The 23022-nt window shown below is 46.0% G+C and overlaps 1 protein-coding gene across 2 annotated transcripts; it reads right to left on the reverse strand.

Moving 5' to 3' along the window:
- Positions 1 to 1740: 1740 nt before the first annotated feature.
- On the reverse strand, positions 1741 to 22855 carry smg7 (SMG7 nonsense mediated mRNA decay factor). 2 transcript variants are annotated; one of them, XM_026149147.2, is made up of 23 exons: positions 22726 to 22855; positions 21866 to 21897; positions 17398 to 17515; positions 16191 to 16323; positions 15795 to 15966; positions 15618 to 15689; positions 15055 to 15205; positions 14759 to 14894; positions 14503 to 14665; positions 14177 to 14336; positions 14023 to 14093; positions 13159 to 13219; positions 12958 to 13077; positions 12462 to 12885; positions 12244 to 12385; positions 11525 to 11916; positions 10734 to 11093; positions 8285 to 8434; positions 6894 to 6980; positions 6344 to 6494; positions 6093 to 6263; positions 5715 to 5872; positions 1741 to 5580 (listed from the first exon to the last, which is right to left on the reverse strand). In XM_026149147.2, exons 1-23 carry the CDS (start codon positions 22749 to 22751, stop codon positions 5467 to 5469), a joined length of 3564 nt encoding a protein of 1187 aa, XP_026004932.1. In that variant the 5' UTR covers positions 22752 to 22855; the 3' UTR covers positions 1741 to 5466. The 2 variants fall into 2 exon arrangements, with proteins under 2 accessions (XP_026004932.1, XP_026004935.1); XM_026149150.2 differs by lacking the exon at positions 8285 to 8434 and having other exon boundaries at positions 22726 to 22854.
- Positions 22856 to 23022: the final 167 nt, after the last annotated feature.

Here is a 23022-nt window from a genome sequence, read left to right on the forward strand (position 1 = left end):
AAAGAACACCATCCCCACTGTCAAACATGGTGGTGGGAACCTGATGCTATGGAGGTGCTATTCAGAAAATGGACCAGGGAACCTAATCACAGTAAACGGCACCATGAAAAAAAAGAGCAATACATGAAGATTCTCAACAACATCAGGCAGTCTGCAGAGAAACAGCACAACACTGACCCAAAACACACAGCAAACGTGGTGAAGAAATGGTTAGCAGACAAAAACATTAATGCTTTGGAGTGGCCCAGCCAGAGTCCTGACTTGAATCCAGCTGAGAATCTGTGGAGGGAGCTAAAGATCAGGGTGATGGCAACAAGACGCTCCAGCCTGAAAGATTTGGAGCTCATTGCTAAAGATGAACGGGCAAAAACACCTGTGGAGACAAGCTGGTCGGCAATTATAGGAAGCGTTTGATTGCTGTAATAGCCAATAAAGGCTTTTCTATAGAATAGTGAGAAGGGTATGAATAATTCTGGACATGACACTTTCTGCTCAAATGTAAATAAAAGCTGAGAAATATTTTTTCCCACAGTGATGCCTCTTGTACGTCATCTTATCTTTTGGGAGATGCCTGTGTCACGAAAAACAAAACAAAACTTGCAGGTTGAATAAAAGTAACTAAGTCAAAATTTGCCAGGAGTATGAATAATTACACTGTTTGAAGGGGCAGCATCTCCTAAAGCCACCCGATTCTCGTCCACTGTGACGTTTTTGATATAGGCTCCAAACCTCTCTGATCACTGCCAGCTTACCTTGTTGTCGACAGCCTGGTCTTTACCTCCGACTTTACTCTGTATCCCGTAAACTGTTGGTGAATGACTTTCTGTGCACAACACCAAAAATCAAAAGACTCACATGTGCTTTGGTTTCTTTCAGGCTTATCTCGTTGCAGTTGTCTCTGTAAATCTGCTTTCCCTTCAAGCTGGTTTTTACGTGTCCCACATCCTTGATACTTTTGTCTGTGGTCATTCTGATGAGACTTTCAGCTGAAAGCTTAACTTTTAAGTGGGGAGAAGTTCCCACTCTGTGACAGCACCATCACCGTGGTCGTTCTCTTCTCACTGAATTTCTCCTCATCATTTCTTGGTCTGGATGATATTTCGTGCCATTTTCAGCTTCTAACACTTCCTCACTTTGTATTTCCTGGCCTCTCGCCTCCTCACCACTCACTCGACCAGCCACGGTGCTGCCACACAGTGATCTGTGAGCAAGGCCTCAAAAACATCTGTCACAGCTGTCTGTGAGAACGACCAACACAGTTGTTCCCAAGCAAAAGAGGCTCTATTGCCAAATGTTCCTATGGTGGTTGCCAGGAAACCCAAACGATGTGTGTTGCTATGTCCATCTGAGAAACGGGGATGTACCTGAACTCATTTACACCAACTGGTGTCTGCTCCATTCATTTGTAATGACCGGTCATCTTTGACTAGGAACACCAAGAGTGTACGAATGTTGGATAAAAACACACAAAATTGTATGTAGACTAAAACATTTTGTGTGTTGAAGTCCTCTTTGTGGACAAAGACATGGAAGCTCAGATCAATTTAAACAGACATTCTTTAGACGTCTTGATGCTCATGCGACATTTCTTTTAGAGATAAAATGTTTAAATCTGTCAAATTTGAACACGAGGGTTGACCCCGTCTCCACACCCAGCTCCTGAACCGATTCTGGACTGAAACGACGCTAACGGCCTGATTTAAAGGTTGGTGGTCAACACACAGAAAACTGGACCCAGCATTAAAGGAGAACATAGTTGGTTTTTATTTAAAGTCTGATTCAATCTTTTCTGAAAGTCTACAGAGAGACAGAAACACAAAAAGCCTTAAAGTAAAGCTCAGATCTCAAACGTGACTACAAATCTGCTGTCAGAGCACAAACCGACGAGGACCCGCCGCCCTGAAGCCTCCCAAACATCTCCGAGTGGAATGTCATCGACGATCCAAGTACATCAAGTAACTCATATGAGAGTCAGCAGAGATCTACGTGGTGAGCTTCTGACACGAAAACAAAGAGGATCTTCTCCTTGACACTTCTGGTCGAATTCGCCCTCACGTTCAGGAATATTTTATCTTTATTATTGTTCAAATACACTTTGTAAATGCAACATGAAAAGCACAATCACACAGAGAACAGACACGTCTCTCTGAAGTCCGCTTTCGTAAAATGCCCCACCAGGAAAATAAAAACAGGCTTTCATTTCTTCCTCCTCAGAACTTTATTTTCTAAACATGGAAAACTGTTTCCTGTCGGTTCAAACTGTCAAATCCTGCTCAAGCCTGGCATCCTGATTAGCCAGCTGTCGCTCTAAAATAATGACAGCGTGACGCCACAGATGCCCCCAGATCCAGCATCAGCCGTTCCCACCGCATGAACCTTCCCGGGAACTCGTTTAGACCTAAAAATCTACTTAAAGATGGACGAGGATCGAGTTTGGCTTGTTGTTTTAAAGCGGTTAAATACGACGGCAAAAATATAAAAACAAGACACCTGCAGTCTAACCTCTGCCTGCGTCATTTAATGAAGGGCGAGCCACAGTAACGAAGCGAATAACATCCAGCAGGTCATCATTACCCGGGCCGGGGGAAGGGTTTGAGTTCAGTGCCTCAGTTTGGAAATTAGTATTTATCTTTTTAAACGGCATATATAGAAACACAAGTGTGCTGATGATACCACACTGAACACTTTATTGTTAGTGGCTGATAAAAACTGAGCCGTGAACTTTGTTCAGCTCCTAACGTGATGCGTTTACATCAGATCCTGAGTTTTCCCACAACGTGATCACAAAGTCGAAGCAAACACAGGCCAGCCGATTCTTGAGGGCAGCTTGAGCTCAATGGTTCAACTTCACTGTAGCTCAGAGGTCACAGGACAGAAAAACGTTTCAGTATTCATGAGGAGAAACTGTTTGGTGTCATGGCAACGTTAAATCTGTTTAGGATCCTGCTGCTCACACATAAACATTCCCGTCGTCCGAGCACAGAAAACCGTGACGTCAAAGGTGGCGTACGAGACTTCATTTGAAAGAACATTTTCACGTTTACGCGCAGCCCTGAAACCTGGTCACTGGCGGCCTGAACGATGTTTCAGAGGACAGTTAATGAGCTATCCTGTTTTCCCCGTCAGTTTGGAACCTCGTGACTTTTTGGATAAACTAAACAAAACGGTGAAACCTATTTGGGGCTAAATCCTTAGGTTATGAAACAAAGCACACAGACTGCAGATCCAAAGTTTCACGCGGACTCTGTGATGGTTTTTCTTTTCCACAGGTCCGACCCGCCCCCACGCACTCCTCTGAAAAGTGAAACCTGCAGTAAAGACCTTAATAATTACATGTTTTCAATAAACTGCACTGCTGATTAATAGACAAGTGAAATACTGACGTTGGTGTTTGGAGCTAAAGTGTTTAAAGCAGACTTTGTTTCCCTGCAGAGCTGCTCGTGATCTGCTCTCAATTATTCAAAGATTTGCTTTCGCAAGGTTTCAGTACTTCTTTCCACTGAAGCGAAAACTATTTTAAAAAGATATCTGCTCTGGTTTTACTGGCGTGAGATCAAACTGGGCTGCAGGTGAACCTTCTTCTTTCAAATGAAGCGAAAGCAACAAGAAGTCCGTTCATCAGCGAGTTAGACGTTTTACATTTTTTCTGAACGACGTTGCAGGTTTGTTAGAAAAAAATCAAATGAATCTTTAAACCCTTAAAGAACGAAAGGAGAGCAGCAACGGCGAAGGACCATGAGAGCGCCGCCCTTTTTCTGTCAGTCACAGGAAGCTGAGCCGCTCTTACAGGATTGGTTAGAAGCAGCAGGAAACGAAACACTGAAGGAATTTTTAGTCGTCACAAATGATTCACTGATTAAATAAAGAAAATAGATTCTTCATTAAAATAATTTCTTAATTGCTTCATATTTCACTCTGCCTGTGCTGAGCGAGTTACTCAGCGTGTCCTCACCTCCTCACCACCTTCTGCATGTTTTTACTTTTATGTCATTAAACTAAATATTTCTGTATTTTACAGCAAACCGGGAAATATTTTTGGCCTACTGGAACCTGCAGATTAACCAGTAATCAAATACACTTTTTTAGCTGTTATTTCTTGGTAGCTTTTGAGTCTGGTTAGGGTGGCTTTACACTGAAGGGGGCGGGGCTTCACTCACAGGTTCAATAAAAGCAGAGCTACAGGGTCTCCAGACGCTCCGTTCCATAATAATAATAAAAAAAACAAATTTGCTGCACAGCCTCGAGCTGCAGTCGTGCTTCTCCAAGAAAGGATAATAGAAAACGTTCTGGGCGAGCTGCATAAAACCAGTGAAGAAGAACGGCAACAAAAACAAACAGTAAATGCAGGTAAGCAAGCAGGGTTACATATTTCCATTTTTTCTTCATTACGTAAAGAAATAACAGGAAGAAGAGGTCAGAGAGGAAGAGAACCCCGAAAATATCCAAGCAGGAAGCTAATAGACATACCTGTATCACCCGGAGGGCGCAAAGCTAAAACGGCTACGAACAAATCACAAAGTACATTTTCTATTTTTTGTGTTTTTTTGTTAATAACTGCAATCTCTTGAAGCTAACAGTGACACTATCCCTACGGTCGACAGGGTGTTTATGATCTTTCCTCAGTCTTTCCTGCGATGTTCATCGTGAAGCCACCCCGTCGTCGGGCACCGACACAAGCGGGCGCTCAGCCCGGGAGGCGTTACACCCGGCTTCACAACGTCCAGTCCTGATTCTCACGGCTAAGACACAAGTCCAACTATGGCAATATATATTCACGTATATATTTATATAGCTGAAAACTTTCCTTCCTTCCTTTCTTCCTTCCTCCCTCCTCAGTAATGAAAATGAATGGAGATCAGAAAGTCCAGTCTTGTTTTGACCCCCCCGTGCATCACCTGGCCTCCCCCCAAACCCGACAACCACATCATTCTGGCTCTCGAACGGCCCCGCTTCAGTCTACAGCGGCGGCGGAGATGCTAAAAACCGGCTCTCCATCGGGACCGAGCAGACGTCCAGGAGGTCGTTCTTTTTTCCGTTTTAATTTTTTTTTTAATCTTTTTCCAAAGAAAGAAGAAGAAGTTCTTCCAGATGACGAGTTCGTGGAGATGTGGCGTCTGTCCATAACGGGGGGGCAGTGATGTGAAGGGGGGGTGGTTCCTCAATGTTCAGATTTCCACCGGTTGAATGAAACCCGGCGGTGGCGTGGTGCGTGGCACCGCGGTCGAAGAGATCCCGCGCCCTCCGATCCAGGAGGGGCGTCACCGCTCCTTGACAGCCGAGGGGGGTGGGGGTGGTGATTCAGCCTCGTCGGGGGGTCGTGTTGCCTCCCCAGCCTCCACCGTTTCTCGCCGGTTTAATTTGAGTTGGAGCTTGTTTTCGTCAAACATCTGTGGTTTTTTTCCCCTCCGTTTCTCCTGGTGGTGGTTTGTTGACGTCCGGACACAAAGCGCCGCCTCGCGCTGCCGTTCAGTGAGGCGGGTTCATGGCACCGTGACCTCGCTGCTGCTTCTGCTTCTGCTGCAGGAGGAGCTGCTCCAGCGCCGAAGGGCCCGGCTGCATCATGGAGCTCGACCAGATGGACTGTGGGGGAAGGCAGAGGGTTAGCGTGAGGCTAAATCCAGCAGAGGTCGCACAAGGGAGAAAACATCAGCGAGTCAGACGATAAACACGACTCATTTCTTCTCAGGCGTCTGAACTTGTGGGCCTGGTGTTACCTTGAGGCTGTCAAGCAGCACGGTGGAGGACGACTCCTCCATTGGAGAGTCCTGATTGGTCCAGGAGCTGCCCGTCGATCCAGCCTGGTGCCAGCTGCTGTCTGATGCAGAGGAGGCCGTGGTTGGCAGGTAGTCCAGACCGAATCCGCCGACTGCTCCTGAAACACAATGAGCACACGTGAGGCCCTTCTGTCACGTGACCTTTACTGGCTGTTTATTGGCCCACAGTGTTCGCTTCTTGATCAGCTGCTCCTCTGATAAAAATGTTAAACCGTAGACTTTTGTTTTGAAAAAGTTAAACTAAACCAAACATGGTCAAAATCTAAAGGATCACAGACATCAAACGGCTCCGTTAGCAAGAGCATTTTCCAGGCTCACCACTCTTGCTGGCCTTCCAGCAGTCCATTCCCCTGCGGTCCCGGTTGTCCGGAGTCCCGATGGGCCCAAAGTTGGAGAAAGGCATGGCTCCGTGGTTGTGGGTTGGAGGGGAAGACGGCAGGCTGCTGGGATTGGACGAGTGAGGAGACTGGCTGGCTGGCGTAGAGTGATCTGCCAATCAGAGCACAGTTTCCATTAGCCGCACGTTCCGCCCAGCACGAATGAATATTAATCACATCTCTGTGACGTACCTGAGCTGGCGGGGAGAGAAGGGGACCACGGGGTGCCCTCAAACAGCGTGTAGAGGGACGTCTCCTGGTGCACCATGGGAGCGTCGGGCTTGGAGCTGGGCGGCAGGTTTTTACCGTAGGCCTGACTGAAAATGCTGTTCTGGTTGTACTCCTGCACACAAACACAAGCTGCCGTCAGCCTCGTATTTATCATTATTATGAAGGAAGACTTCAGTGACATCATCTATTGCTAACAAGCTGAGCAAACCACGAGTATTCAAATGTTCACATTTACCATCCGTGAACCGATGCTGTCATTTATTGCCTGCAAACTCTTTGTGTTTGTTCCTCACTGTGGTCGTACCTGCCACTCTCACTTATTTCATTTGACTATTAATCCATCCTATTCACTAAAGCAAAGTCACGCAGTCAACATCATCATTCCTCTCAGGCTGATGGTCTTAAAAACTAAACTCTGCGCAAATATCGAGTCTCACAAGAATGTGTGATGGTGTGTGTTTGCATTAAGTAGAGCTGGAGAGGTCAGCAGGACCGAGGCCAAGGCTCTGACCTGCATGGGGAAGCCGGGTATGGGCAGCAGAGAGGACGACTGGCTGATGACCTCGGGGCCGCTGTCCACTCGGGTCTGGTTTGGCAGCTGGAGAGAGAGAAGATGATGACTGACCTCAGATCAGTGCAGGAGTGAGTCATGAAGCTGTTCCACAGTAAAAGCCCCGGGGAGGAGTTTTATTGTGAAGCAGCTGCATCACACATCAAGTAAATCTTTGTGATGTGCAGCTGGTGGTTTCTGAGGTTTCCAAACTGGATCCTTGAAAGTCATTGCAGGAATTTAAATGCGTCGGTAATCAATCACTCAAATCTTAAACACAGCTCTCCTAACTCAAGCCTCACATTTGGAAACCCAAATCAGTTTCAATTGATTTGTTTCCGAAAAAAGGATCCATAATATTTCAGTCTCCAGCTGTTTCCCCGTGTTTCTCTTAAAGTTTGAAAACATACAGCATGCGATTACTGAAGCCGCCTCATCCCAGAAAAATCCCCTCCACTGTTAGCTCTCTACTTCTGTCACAAACAAGGCCAGGTCAGCGTAACAAAGACTGAGAATACTTTTAATTAATAAATTCAAGCTGTGCTTCAAAACATTGAACATCTTAGAAGTAAATCAATGAGACTATGAGGCATGTTTCAGTTTGACCTCTAAAGTCCAATCCCAACATAAACTTGGCTGATCTCTCGTTGTAGATCACCGTCGTGCACCTCAGAGCAGTTTTCAGCTTGGATGAGTTTTACGGCTTTGGGAGGAAGTTCTGTCCTGGTGTATCTGAGCTTCAGTGAGGAGCGCTACAGCTCCGACAACACCATCCTTAAACTTGATTTTCATTTTGAGAAGGGCGGAGTTAACCCTGCACTCTGAGCCGCAGGCGTCAGTTTGACCCTTGGTTCCCTCAGATAGCTCTGACATTAAACTACAAGTAAAAACTGGCACCGTGGAAGACGACTTCAAGGTGCACAACCCCATAAAAGTCAAAGGATGAACACGGCTGGACTTTGCGGCTAAAAACAGTTCGGCTGTAGTTTTTTTTAGTTGAAGCTTTTATAAGCAAGAAGAGGGTGAGTCTGTGATTAAAACACGACTTCCTGGGAGCGATCTAAACATAGCAGCTGAGCTGGAAGGTGTCTAGATACACCTGAGAGGGTGACCTCTGCTGGGAGATCAGCCAAATTCATATCAGGTAAGGTCTATCAAAGGATGATGCTTGCATGCTGGGATGAACTCCTTTGTCCCTCTAAATGTGAGGATTCTGCAGATTGTGACAATAACTCTAACATCTGGAAATGTGAGCAGCTCTGGTGAGCAGAGGGTGGCTTCAGACTAGATGCAGGGAAGTCAGGGTTTAAGGATGGGGAAGAGTGCTGGGTGAGGAAGACAGGGCTACATACAAATATATTTGGTCCAGGAGCAGTGCTAAGAGGGCCAGCCAAGGCCTGGAAGAAATCAGGAGGCTTAGTAAAGACGAGCTCCTCCTCCTCCTCAAAATCTGCTAGAGTTTTTAACAGGTCAGGAGGTAGAAGAGGCGAGCTCTTGTTGTCCTAGTGAGAGATGAAGCAAGAAGAGGAAGAACAGAAAGAAGAAAGAAAATGAGAGGGGGAAATGTAAAGAACAGAAAACGAAAGAAGGCAAGCCAGTAAGACCGAGGTGGAGAAAAGGGAAGTTACGCTGAAGGCTACCAAAGCTTGCAAGCTGACAGAGAAAAAAGAAAAATCATCACTAAACAAGTCCGAGCGTCTGCTCATGACCAGGTTTCTTTACACATGCGGAAAACTACCACAGAGTTTCTGGTATCAGTATAGAGTGAGCTTCAAATTCATCAACCTTCTGTGAGAGGCAGAGGAAAAGAAGAAGTGTGGGTCCATTAAACTTTTCTAAAAACATTTTTATACTGGCAGGAAATTCTTTAAAAATCTAATTTAATCTCATTTAAACCCAGATTACCTGGAAAATGACTGATGTACATAGGGCAGGGCGATATGGCCAAAAATATATATCACGATATATATTTGAAAATTTGTGATAACGATATAACGATATAATGTCTGCGAGACAAAATGCAACTCCACAACTTTACTAGTGCAAAAAAAACCATCCATTCCTTTTACTTAAACAAGAAGCTGGTTTTTATGTACATTAAAGCTTTATAAAAATTTAACAGTGCAAATGCAAATTCCTTGCTGAAAGTTTAACCAAAAGGCATTTCCAGTAGAAATGGGCTGACGTATCCTGAGCATAACCATGTATAATATCCACTGAAGTTAAAAAGAGGTGCTTTGCAACATTAAACTGCAGTGTGCAGTACGTATTTTTCGGACCATAAGGTGCACAGGATTATAAGGCACATTAAAGGAAACAAAGCAGTCAGATAAATCAAACTTTATCAAACTCATTCTTCTTGTTTCCTCCACTTCTGTACCATTGATTCATTAATGCTGTATTCTATCACAGCTGCTCTATTCCCATGTTGTTGCAGTATATTAATGACTAACCTGGTATTATGGATGGATTATCTCAGTTGTTCTCCTGACTGAAGTTTGGTCCGTTTACAGCATCCTGCCATGCGATTGCATTTGTCTCTAACCATGAGGAACCTTCACGTTAACTTTTATAAGTGGGAAAGTGTTAGTGTTCATCCTCCAGCTTCACTGTTTATGTTATGCTAACATAGCTGTGTCGCTAGCCACCACGTAGCACATCATTATATACCAGCTAGCCCAACTTCAGTAACCCTACAAACGTCACTGCTGTTTAGTTTCCTGTCTTCATTTATGTTGGAAGTGATAGCAGAGCTGTACGTTTGAATGTTTTCAGAAATCTCTCAGTCAGAACATGCTGTATCATGCTTAGGTAACTAGCGAAACTAGCGAGCTAACTTCCGCTAGCTTCCTGCTAACTTCTAACTCCGTTAAATGTAATAACTTTTGTTTTCATGGATGCCTGGAAGTTAAACGTCATAGTTACACCTGGTAAAGCAGCAATGCTGATCGTTTTATTAAAGATGAAAGAATTTAGACAATTTTAAACTCTCAGTGATGTTCGTTTGACTTCGGGACTTTAAAGGATGGAGTTTAGGACCCAGATTACTCCCAGATTTACAAGCACCTTGGTCCAACAAATACGGCAATAACGACGGCCGCTTGCATGTTGTACAAAGAAAAAAAGTGCTTTGTTGTGTATCTGACGGACAAACACCAAACCAGTTAAGTTGCACCATTTTTACAAAACAATCCTGGCTCATCCGTTTCACTCAACAATCTACTTTCCCCGTTCACATTCTCCGTTACCGTGCGTTCTCCGTGCTTTTTCGGCACTGCGCATGCGCGTTTTACCCATATTCTATCTCGATATGTCATTTTCTTATCGTTGCCTAGCGTTGTACCAGTATTACCGTGAACGGTATAATATGGCCCAGCCCTAGATGTACATATAAGCCAATCAAATTTCTCCATTTACTTTGTAATGTGTAGCTATGGAGAAGGCATGTTTTATTGAAACACACCGACACAAGTAATCACGCCTCTCTTTTCCTTCCTGAGGAATTAATGCGATACTTAAATATTATGTGCGATATATAAATAATATTTAAATAGTACAAACGTGACTTTTGGCAAATTTTAACAGCCTGAATCAGGAGAAACGATTACTGCAACAACAGTTACACCCAAGTTTAGATTTAGATTTTAGTTCATCTAAAAAATAAATAAATAAAAAACCAAAGTTAAAAGAAAGAAAAAAAAAAAAAAAAAAAAAAAAGCAGGAAAATAAAGAAAAAGAAGCAGAAAAAGCAAAAAGCAGCAAAACAAACTCCTCCCTCTGCGTCTGCTGACAGCAGCTCACCTCAAACGGGGGTCCCCGGGGCCCATCCTGCTCTGAGCAGATACCCCCCGGCGATGGCCTCTTCATTCTGTCGGCCAGCACAGCCAGGCTGTCCCCGATCCTGTAAGACGAGTCCCAGTAGAAGTCCTGTAACTTCACGTCGGGGTACTTCATCTTCTTGTCCATGCTGGAGACCTGAGCCGACGACTGCAGCTGGTGCTCGTACATCTTCAGAGGATCCTGAGCTGCCATGTAGAAGGCCTGCTGCTGCTGCTTCTGCTGCTGCGGCTGCTTGATGGGCATCTGCATGGGAGACACCTTCTGCAGGGCCGCCTGGGCCTGGTTCCACATGTGACTCGACTGCTCCTGGACCTGCATGTACTGCTCAGGGCGGGAACACAACGAGAAGGAAACATCAGTGGACAGTTCAAATCTGAGGCGCTCACACTCAGATTTCCATGTTTTTGATATTTTGAGACCTGAAACCAAGTTACATTTAATGGATGTAAAGAGAGTAAAACACGCTGAGGTAAACAATGAGCTGCCTCAGTGTGAGAGCCTGGGAGGGGTCAGCACAGAGACAGAGGAGAAACGAGGCACGCTGGTTGTGCTCAAGTTCATTAGCGATGCTCACTATAAAAGCTGTGAGCAGGAAAGAGGCACTCTGAGCATAAACATCACATTTCACTAAAAAAATGGAAAAAGAAGTGTTTCAGCCGCGAGTCTTTCAAACAGGAATCAGTTTAGGAGCCGAGTTAATCGCTCTTTCAGCTGATGACTGTATGAAGGTAGTGACAGTCATGTGACCTGACCTGCTGCAGTCCTGGGTGGTGAGGTGGACTCTTTCCCATCCCAACCTGCTGGACTGGTTTGGTGGGTGACTGCTGCTGACTCATCGTCAGCTGGACTGACTGCTGCAAGGCCTGCTGGGAGGGAGTCTGAGTCTGGCCCTGCTGAGCCTGGGACGGGCCGTGTCCCGAGGATCCCGGCCCCTGACCGGGCCCCGGGCCCGAGGGCCTCTGCTGACTGTAGGGAATGTGAGACTGCTTCCCAGCTTGGACCTGGGTGCCCGCCTGGGTGTGGACAGGCTGCTGGAGGAAAGGCCCTGGGACGGACACACCGGTGGAGAAGGTGAAGCCCGGATTCACCTGGAGTCCAGGGAAGGCCACGGGAGAAGGGATCACATAGGCTGAGGGAGGGAAACCTGCAGAGGAAGCGATCGGGATCAGAGTTTGGAGCCACAGAGACAACAGAGATGAAGCTCACGGAGAGGCGTATTCGTTTAAGATGAGGTCAGCAGACCCAGTTTGGTCTGAAGTTCAACAACAAAAAAAGTTTGGACGAGCTCAGTGGTTCAAACCCAGGCTGAGCCCCTCTGTGTGAAGTCTGCAGATTCTGCATGTGGCTGTGCACGTTTTAGACAGAAGCTCTGGTCTTTCCCACCATTGAACATGCAAAAATCGCCCTAATGGTGCCTCTGGGACCAGTTCAAATTTAAAGTTTAAATTTAAAGAAAAAGGTCCAAACGTACCGGGTCTGCTGGGCAGAGGCGGGAAGGCTCCTGGATGATGGATTGGGATGAACTGGGATGAGCAGGTGGTTTGAGTCTGAGTGACAGGAGTCTTCTTAGCCTCAGACACCGGAGTCTTCCTCAGCTCTGTCTGTGCCTTCACCTGAGCGAAAGGAAACGCATCATCACGCCGGCTCAAACCTGCAGCTTCGTCAGTGAAAATATTTCAGCGTCTCTACCTGTTTTCCAGCATCGGCCGTTTTCTCATGGACGCTCTTCTTCAGCTCGCTCTTCCTCTTACCGTCCCTCTTCAGCTCTGTTTTCCCAGCGGCCCCGTTGCCTTTGGAGAAGTCTCGGCGCTCCTTGCCACCATCTTTCTGATGGTGGTTCCTTGTGGGGTCACGGCTCTGCTCTCTGGGTTTGATGTTCTCTTTGAAGGTGACCACTGGACGGTCGCTGCTGTCGGGCCACGAGCTCTGAGTCTTCCCCACCGAAAGCACGGACTTCAGGCCGGAATTCCCGCCGTCGTTGGCCGTCTGCTCGCCATTCAACGACTCCTGCAGCACGGGTACCTCCTTTTCCTGCGGCTCCTCAATGGCCTCTTCTGGAATGTCAGTCATGAAGATGAGGAGGCCATCCTCGCTCACTCTGCACTGGATCAGTCTGCAAAGGGGAAACAGCCATGACACACCAGTCCGTACACAGCACGACGTCACAGAGCGGAGTAACACTCACCCCGGCTGGCTGTCAGCCACCCATTTGCCCAGGCTGATGAGTCGCTGGTGTCGGGCATGCACCGGCAGGCCGTCCCGGTCCACCAGGATGCCCTGATGTCCTTTGGTGAAGTCCAGACACCTGAAACACAAACACACATCAGAACATCTGCGCTGACCAAACACTTTAAACAATCACCAAGAGAGGGAGGCGAGTCGTCACCTCAGAGCAGGACGGAGAGCCAAGAAACCCTGCAGCTCAAACTCCTCAGGCAGGGGTGTGACTGTGGAGAAAACAAACATCCTAGAATCAAGAATGAACTTTGTAAAAAAATTAACCAACGAGTTCGATTAAAAGTTAAAAAACAAATGTTTTGGTTTATTCAGACAGGATTTAAACTGTGAGGGTCGCAGGTTAAACTGCTGCAGTGCTAACAGTGACCGAAGGGACTTCACTTCCTGTGAACCTCTTTGTATCAAAACTGGCTGAAAATGCAGCAGATGCACAACAGGGGGCGCCTGTGAACTAGCTCACTGTTCACAAGCAAAGGACACCCCCCCCCCCCATTCGCCCATAAAACGCCAGCATTCTGCTAATGCACGCCGACTAAAGATTTAGAACAGGACGCCGTCCCATGATGGCGCCCGTTTGCTGGTTTTGATGGCTGAAGGTGATGCCGTCTGGAAGCAGCACATCTGGAGGATGCTGTAAAGCGGCTTGTGGATCTTTGATGTTTCCTAATACTTCCCTAAAATTTGAGGAAAGATTCCAGATTCAAAATAATTACTCCAAGAAACGTACAGAGTAGCAGTCATGGAGTCATTATAAGAGGATTTATTCTGTGAACACAGCCTTTTGTCAACTTTAACCTGGAGAATGAAACTGTAGTGAGATGAAAGCACGCTAGCAGCAGTTTTCCTGCTTTCTCAGTGATCTGTCACTTACTAAGGCGACGTTTGCGTATTTTACAGCGGTCGGTGTGAACAGGAATAACAGAACAGTCTGAGCTCGTCTGCTGTGTGTAAGAATCAAAACGTAACCTAAAGTTACAAAGTAGTTTCCAGGAAATTAGGAGCAATGTCCCACCTGAGGAGCAGGACAGGTCGTCCTCTTTGGGCTGGAAACTGTTGAGAATGGACACGAGCCAGGGCCAAACGCTGAGAGAGAGGAAGAGGATGCAGAGTTACAGCTTCAGTACAAAACTCTGCTGATTAAGAGAGAGAAAGTGGGCAGGACTTACTACTGCCGTTTAACAAGAGCGGCCTCGTGGAAGACGCTGGGCCTCAGTTTGAGCCAGTCCAGCGACACCTTGATGGCCGGCAGCGGGCACTCGCCCATGATCTCCTCCCCGCGGTTCTTGTTGAGCAGCACGCGGCTGCACATGACGCCCAGGAAGGACACTGAGGAGACAGTTTTGAGTTGTTGCAGGTTACACGTATGAGTCGCTGTACTTCTAATAAACGTAAAAGCCACCATATAAATCTGACATGAGTATCATTCAAACAAAGCAGGAGCCGTCCACGACTCCATCCATGTAATCGGCCATTAACAGTTTTCAGTTCTTACTGAAAAGGCCGAGGAGCTGGAACCAGCTGATCTGCTGCTCGCTGCTGTAGCTCTGCTCGCTGCCGTCAGCCGTCAGGTCTCTGAGGTGGTGCAGCTCAAACAGGTTAATGACGGTGATGTGGACGAGCTGCTGAGAGCTGAAGGCTTTCTGCAGGATCAGCCTCTGCACACGCAAACACACAGCAACACCCGTGTCATACAAACGGACTCGCACAGATTTGCACGTCGCGGTGCATCAAACAGCGTTTAGTTGTACCTGAAACTGCTCCTCCAGTTTCTCTCTCAGGCCGTCCAGCTTGTCCAGACTCTTACTCAGGTAGACGTGACCGTGAAACTTGATGAAGGCCTTGATGAAATCGGACACGCTCCACTTGGTTTTCACTTCATCGCGACTGCAGGACCACAGAAGGAGGATTTAACAGAGCGGAAATGAGACATCGTCACACTTCGAGACAGTTTAAAGAGTTTGGTTTTCCCTTTTCAGATGAAATCTTAGATCATTTCCTTTGACTCTACAGCGGGTGAAATAGTGTTTGTGCTGTGAGCTAGTACCTCTCCAGAGCCTTGGACAGCGCCTTCTGCAGGTTGGTGGAGGCTGCTGGGAAGGGGAACTTGACTGCAATGCTGCGGCAGTAATAGAAGATGGTGGTGAGGTGGTCTCCTTTAGAGGAGGCCAGGATGGCCAGCTGGTTGTAGGGCTGACCTGCAGGAGACACGGAGAGGCAGCACATGAGCAGGGAAGAACTACAAACATGGCTGCTTCTCGTCATTATGAATACCAAACACCAGAACACACATATCATTTCTTTAGATTATATTATTCAGTATCAGTGTTTTACAGCAGAGCTTTTAAATGTCAGTAATTCATCTTTAACATCAGCTGTCCCTCACATGTGACACTATTTACAAGAGGCAGAGTGGTAACTATAGCAACCCCAGCATAATTCAACCACATTTCTTTCTCAGTACTTGAAAGCTGCAAGAATTACGCGCGTATGACATTCAGATGAAACGACTCAGTGTTTGAATGTGTTTAGAGCTCAGCTGATAAAGGGACAGATTTCCAAAAACAGCAAAATCTAAAAGCCAGTTAAAGAAAACGTGCGGGGACTCACCGTTAGATGGAACCAGCTGAGCTGCGTGCCGGTAGTAGGACTCGGCCTGGCTGGTCTGGTTACGATATCGAGCTGAAAGACAAAGACAAAGAAAATAAGCTCTGAAAAACCAACATCAGGGCTGGTTTTTCAAATGAGCTTCCCGTTCGCCGCTCACGAACGGGAAGCTTTTCTCACCGATGTCTCCGAGATGGACGAGGCAGTGCTGGCAGATGTAGGAGCAGGAGCTGGGCTGAGGGGTGACGATGGCGCTGGTGTTGCTCTGCTTATTGCTGATGATGCCGAGCTGAGACGACTTCACGCGGCAGGGCAGGTCCACGTTGAACACGGTGCACAGCTCCTGCAGTAACTGGAACACGGCAGACACAGTGAGACGTCGTTTGAATGGTTTCTATCGGTGGTGATGTGGGGCTTTAACTCCATTCACTTTGTCTGTGTGTTAGCAGGATTACTCCAAACAAAAATCCTCCCAGAGGCGGAGCCTAGACCAGCTTAGAAATGACTGCAGGGATTATTTCTTTAGAGCAAAACTGGACATTTTTTCATAACTTCACAAACACAAGGTGAGCCTACCTGTGTGTAGAAGCCACTGGCAGCTTCCAGAAACAGCGACAGGTTGGCCTGGACCTCGCTGCGGTTGGGGTTGGCTCGGTTCTTGGCCTGGCTCTGAAGCGTGGTGATCTGGTTCTTGAAAGCATGATTCCACCTGCAGGCAGAGAGAAACCCACATCAGGACCCAGATGATTGGTAAAGGGATCCTGACTGGCCAATCAGCAGCACGTAGTCGGTTGACGTCACATTTTCGGATCAGCTCACAGCGCTTCGAACAAATACATCCTAAAAAGTACCAGCTCCTTCTGCCTGATGGAAAAGCCCACAAACTGAGTCGAGGGCTATATTACTGCCTTTTTATGTGAAACTGATCTTTGGTGTCAACACATCAAAAATTCTAAATATTCCGACAAACTTTTGGCTTCGTGAGAATTTCTGCAGTAACCAACAAGGAGCGACAGGCTTTCAACAACTTACTTCACAGACCCCAAATATTAAAAACAGTCTCCAGGTTCTCATATATCAGACATCTGTGTGTGTCTGGAAGCTGTGACGATGTGTTTTATTGGTGGAGCTGAACTGGGGGCAGGAAATGACAGTTTAGCACGAAACACAATCGACACATCTGTCCATTATTACGACTGATGATCCACCCACAGCTGCAGGCGGAGACGTGACCTGTAGCTGCGATACATGAGTCAAAGCTTCACACACTGACTGCGCGCTGAATACATCAACACAGAGGGAACAAAGTGGACTCTGCAGATTCATGGATGTCGGACCTCCTCTGTCATCATGCTGTAACCATGGTGACACCATGCGGTCCAAAAGCTGAGCTCAGTTTGTCTTCAGTCACACATTTATTATCACCATTTAGCCACCAAATGTTGCATTAATGTTAAAGGATGTTAGAAACGGAGCACTGCAGCTGATTTGGTCTCCATCAGCTCCATCAGCTTCACCAGCGACTCTGAACCTGCCTGCTACGAAACACTAATAGTGAGCGACTCCCGTTCACACTTTTTGAACCAGGTTATTCTAGAAAGACTTTCTTGTAGTTTTTTTACTGATACCTGTAGATTATTGCTCGTTATTTCCCTTCACTCGTGTCCTTTTTCTCTGCAGTTACAGCAACACAGAAAAAATCCAAACTGGTCTAAATTAATTGAACTGAAATTGTTGGAGAAAATTATGTTGTGTGATGCAGAGCGGAGGAGGGGCGGCTTACAGGTCCTGCTCCACCTTCTTGTCCAGAGCATACTCCAGGTCTGTCACCAGCATCTTCTGGTAAAGGTCCTGCAGGGCCTGCCGGGACGTCCACACCTCTGCTGCCCCCAGCTTTGAATCTACACACACACACACACACACACACACACACACACGGTTTAAGGACAGCACCAAAGCAAAGTGGTTCTGATGGAAATGTAAAAGACTAATCTGAGACTTTAACAGTGAAAACACAGGAAACTGCTTCAGTTCAAATGTGGTGGTTTATACGTTTGCTTGGGGAGAAAGGGGTGCTGGTTTGATTCCAGCCAGAGACACGAATCCACTTTACGTTGGGTCAGGAAGGGCATGCGACCTCACACTGCCAAATCAAACACAAGCTACCCCCTGGGAGAGCCCCTGTGACAAGGGAGCAGCTGAAAGTCCCTATAAATACTTGATACACTGTCTCTGAGACACAGGAGCTTATTTTCGAAACCGAGCAGAACCTTCTTGCGAGTGCTGATGACATTTGTGCAACTTTAAACTTCCTGTCACGGGCAGACGGGGGAGCCGTGCTGCGGTTGGGGCCGCAGCCCGGTTAGTCGATAACATCTCAGAAACAACAACTAGCAGCACGTGCTTTTGTACGTGACCACACAAAGGAGATGCTACAAGCACGAGAGGGCAAGCTGTCAAACATATGGCCTTGGGACCAGAACCATCCCACCAAACGGTCCAATCGGGACAAACCACTTTGGAAAGACTGTGACCAACTGGAAGCCAAGAATCCAAAAATACAACAAAGAAGATGTGTGGAGCAGTTCAGATCCTCTATGAGGCAACAATGGGACAACATTCCTTTCCCAAACATCCAGCAGCTGCTCTCCTCGGTTTCCAGCCGTTTATAGACTGTAGTTAAAAGCAGAGGGATGCTACGCAGTGGAAACATGGCCCTGTCCCAACTTTAATTACACCTGCTGCTGCCCTCAAATTCAAAATGAGCTCATTTAAAGTTTTCTCACTTTAGAATTTGACAGCGTCACGTTTTTGGGATTTTATGCACCTGCAGGAGAGCAAAGCATCATATGTCACCTGATTTACACACAGTGAACGTCTGCCTGATTCTTCATTGTTTTTCTTCTTCACATTTTTATTTATTTGAATTCTTCTGTTTAATTTTTGTCATGCATGACATATGCATCTCTGTTGGACACGCCCCTCCCTGTAGCTGCCCGGTGGAGGACGTGTACATGGATGTATATGATTGGTGGAGTAGAAAACACAACACAACCAATCTGATCTAAAGTGTAACAGAGATGAGTATTAATGACTATTTACATTATCTGCACCCAAGAGCTAATTGTTTATACTAAATTCTGGCAAAAGTCACCTTGATGACAGCAGACACACAGTTTGAAGCCTTTATGACAAAAACAGCATCAATCCAAGAGTCTGAAATGTTAATAAACTCCAACCGTGATGGCGTCCAGCATCTCCGTGTTCCTGCGCCGACTGACAACAAAGAGATACCGACATGCCTCCAGATAAAAACATGCAAATGAACCATCATAACCGAGCTCGGGCTCACTGGAGGCAGCTCAGCTAGACAAACTGGAAGGTTTCCAGTCATCGTGAGAAGCCGCTGCTCTGCTTTAAAATCAGGCTGAGGCAGCAGGTCTAATGGATTCACTGGTCTGCTGTAAGACCAAACAACGACTTCAGCTTCAACCAAACTGGAAGTAACACGTCGTCTGTGTTGATTACAGCTGTGGTCTGGTAACAGATGATTTTCCTGGTGTCTGAGCCAAGACCTTCTCCTCCTTCCTTCTGATGATCGTTTTTTACAATTACAGATGACTCTCTGAAAGCTAATGTCGGATTTGTGTTTGTGTAGCTCTGTGGTTACACACTCACAGAGGGAACTGAAGCTACAGAGGCGTAGTTATGTGCAATCATTCAAAAAGCCAGCTTCAAGCCCGGCTGTGATGACCTGTGCTATGAAGGGAGAATACTAATTGGTTGACTGGTTTTGTCGGATAATGTCCTGACCACACGGACTGTGTACCTGCCGGCAACCAAAGCCTGCTCAACCCTGACTGAACCACAAACTAGAAATCACCTGGTGCCAAAAAACAGCACATTCTAGACATTTTTCTGTTTTACTTGTGGATCAAATGCTTATTAACCAGGAGCTGCATCTGTATTTGTCTGTTTTCTCTAACTCGTAATATTTAGCTGAGCTATAGCTTTACGTTGCTAAAACACTGATTTAGTTCTTTTTAGCATGAAGCCTGCAAGTGAGCCCCAGACCTCCAAGTCCCCCCAATAACAGCAGATTCCCAATGTGTGTGCAGGCTCCGCGTAATAATAACTGCAGAGCGACAGGAGCTCAGTCACACCATCAGCTGAGCTGGTCCAAAGAACTGAAACATTTCATCACATCAGCAAAATAAGGAACCAGCAGGGTTTGTTCTCCCTGAGGCTCTTCAAAGAAACGTTCACCTGCGCTCACGCTTTCATTTAAAGCTCGCGTCTCTGTTTCAGCTTACATACCTCACAGCTTTGTGATGCACATAGGTCTCTTAAACAGAAATCATCACTTTGAATCAATCTTTGAGTTTTAACTATCGTTCATCTAAAGTAAACTAAATAAGTGTGAATTAAATAAACCCTGGCGTCGTCGTTTACAGAGAAGTGAAAGGAAAGAAGTGACGAAGGGCTATCTGTCAGCGTCCACGTCGACCCGCTCGATACAGGCCGGCGAGTCAAAACTGCTGGAAGTCCGTCTGCTTCCCTTCACCTTGGTTTTAAAGCAGGTGCCTCACACACATCAGCAGCACTTTAACCAACAATTTTCATCCAATTTGCATTTTTCCATTTCATTGATGACAAAAAGAAAGTGCAGAGCCGCTCGTCTCAGCAAGCTACACGTCACAGCGGGACGCTTTCAAAGTTAATGTCAGATATAAATAAATATATATATAGTTCAATAAAAAAAACCTGAATAAGCAACAATTTTTGTAGTTTCTGGAGGTTTCTGCTGTAACAGGAATTTACCAACTTTTTTAATTCTGCTTTCCAACTTTTAGTATTTTTCAAAGATGATTTAAGAAAACTTCTATTTATTTATTTATTAGCCCACACAAATGCCAAGAAAAACAAATAAATAACAAAGACTTGACATAACTGGAGAGAGCACAAATTACTGAGAGAAAAGCTGAAGGCTGAAGTTTCAGCTTGTTACATCTTCTCTTTTCACAGCGTACGGTCTAAATACCTTCATAACTCACCTTCTAAAACAAAGATTCACATCAAGACTTCTGCATAAATGACCTTTTAATTGTGTTGCCTTCCAGCTGTTTATGCACACTGAGTGTCTTAAAAAGCATCTATAAATAAAATGTATCATCAACATTATTATTCTTACTACACTTAATGCCTTTTAAACACACGAGTTACCCAGTGGGTGTCTGACCTGATGCCTGTATTGCGAGGCGGGTTTGGAGCTTACTGAGGTACCTGCAGGTTTAACCCTGAGTTTTGTTATGAAGGAGGTTCACATCTTACCAGGATACATCACCATGGCAACTTATGCTGCAGACCTGACCTGCTCTGGAGTAGATCATGTCTGAGATAAGAAACCAAGTGGTTTAAAATCCTTGCATACTGACCATTCAGATCCATGAAAACAACTTTACCATTCCTCAGAGCTCAGTGTGCAAACAGGAGGAGGAGCGGAAACTTTAAGGAAGTCTAAAGTTCAAATTCTCAGAAGAAGCTTGTTGACATTTATTATTAAAAAAAAAAAAAAAAAACTGGCTATAAACGGGGAACCATTTACACTTTATTACCTCGTATCAGATTTGTAAGCAGACTGAGTCTATGTTTGAATTCTGTTTCATTTTCCTCTCAGAGCATTAAACACAACCAGCACTGCAAAGGAAACAATAAACCTGTCTCACACACATCTAAACATTCACTTTGTGGAGCAGCTGTAATCCGATCCTCCCGTGTCTTCATGTCTGTTAACTTGCACAGTCGACACTTTTGCAGGTTCTCTTTCCTGGCTTCAAATAAACTAAACTTTATTAACATCTTAAAAGCCAAGTCCACAAAACTTACAATCCTACAGAGGTTTCCTTTCACACATATGCTCATTCTGATGCCTTCAGAGTGAAATGTGTTTAATATCGTATGTGCATCTCATAGTTTCGTTTTCCCTTTCCATCGCTCTGCTCCCAGCAGATCTCTCCATGTTTCTGATTGGTCAGATGCTCTGACTCGTTTGTCTGAACGATGAAGGACTGACCCAGGCTGACTTATCAAGCTTTTAACCACCTCTCAACCTAACTGATGATCTCAGGTTCAATGAAGCCACATTAAGAAAAGTTATCCTCAGACTGCTGAACCTGCCTGAACTGCAGGCCTCCAGAGATGAGCAGGTGAAGGATGAACAGGTGTGTGAGTAAGCAGCGGTGGGGACTTACCTGTCATGTCAGCTTTCAGGGCCTCTGCCTGTCTGCTCGGATGTAAACAGAGAACAGGAGGTTAGAGGCGCGAACACACACAAACACACACAGAGCATGACAACCTGACAGCACCTGTCTCCAGTCATAACAAAGCCTCATACAGCACTTCCTTATTACTGACGATCCACAGATACTACGGAGGCTGCTCCGCCCGTTATCGCTTCATTAAAGCACTAACAGCTCAGATTAAACGTCGTCAGCACGGCACGGAACAGATATCGGGCTCAGCCTACTTCCTGGATACAAAAACTTAGCAATACAAATAGATTTTCGTTACAAACCCGCCCGCTGATTAACGACCACGCGCTGTTTATTAACACCTGTGCACGTAAACCATCGGCACAAACACTTAAACATGCTGATGAAGTAAAGCTGAAGGAGGCGGGTGTGTGAATAGATGCCCAGAGTTCATATGTGACAACCTCAGAAAGGAAATGCTAACATGACATACGCAGGTGGAAGCTAGCTAGCGGGCTAAAGCTAGCAACAACACAGTGGGAAACGTATGGCGGGTAAACGCTCATCTGGCCTTAAATTAGCACACCAAACATCACACCTGTGCGCAGCTGAATGTGATTTAAATAAATAATCCACATCTCAGACTAAAGGAGCGTGAGGCGGCGACATGCAGAGGCGCCGATTGTTTGTTGATGTATGAAGCTAACAGCTAACATTAGCTAAGGGGGTGGTCCCTGGAGCAGCTAGCTCCTGACATACTAAAAGCTGAGCCAAACAAGCCTCCTGTCGGGTCAAAACGTCCGGTTCTGACCGCTCCTGGGCCACCGAGCGACGGACAGAGCGCTCCGCGGTGAACTTACCGGAGGTACTGGGCGCAGAGGTTCATCCTGCCGGATCACCAGTCTCTCAGACAACGACTGGTCCCGATGCTAACGTTCCTCCCGGCGCCATATTGTTCCTGTCTGACCCACACAGGGCCGCTGAGGTGGAGGAGGGGGGGCTGCTGTTAATAATTAACCAATAATTAAAAATATATATAAATGTGTGATAATGTTATATCAAACCAGGCGAAGCATTTTAGTAATACGCATAACAAAATATATTTAATAAAAAAATCATAAATAAAAACCTGAAGTCAGCTGCAGATGTTGTCGTTG

This window comes from Astatotilapia calliptera, chromosome 18, assembly GCF_964374335.1.
Source record: "Astatotilapia calliptera chromosome 18, fAstCal68.1, whole genome shotgun sequence".
Taxonomy (NCBI): Eukaryota; Metazoa; Chordata; class Actinopteri; order Cichliformes; family Cichlidae; genus Astatotilapia; species Astatotilapia calliptera.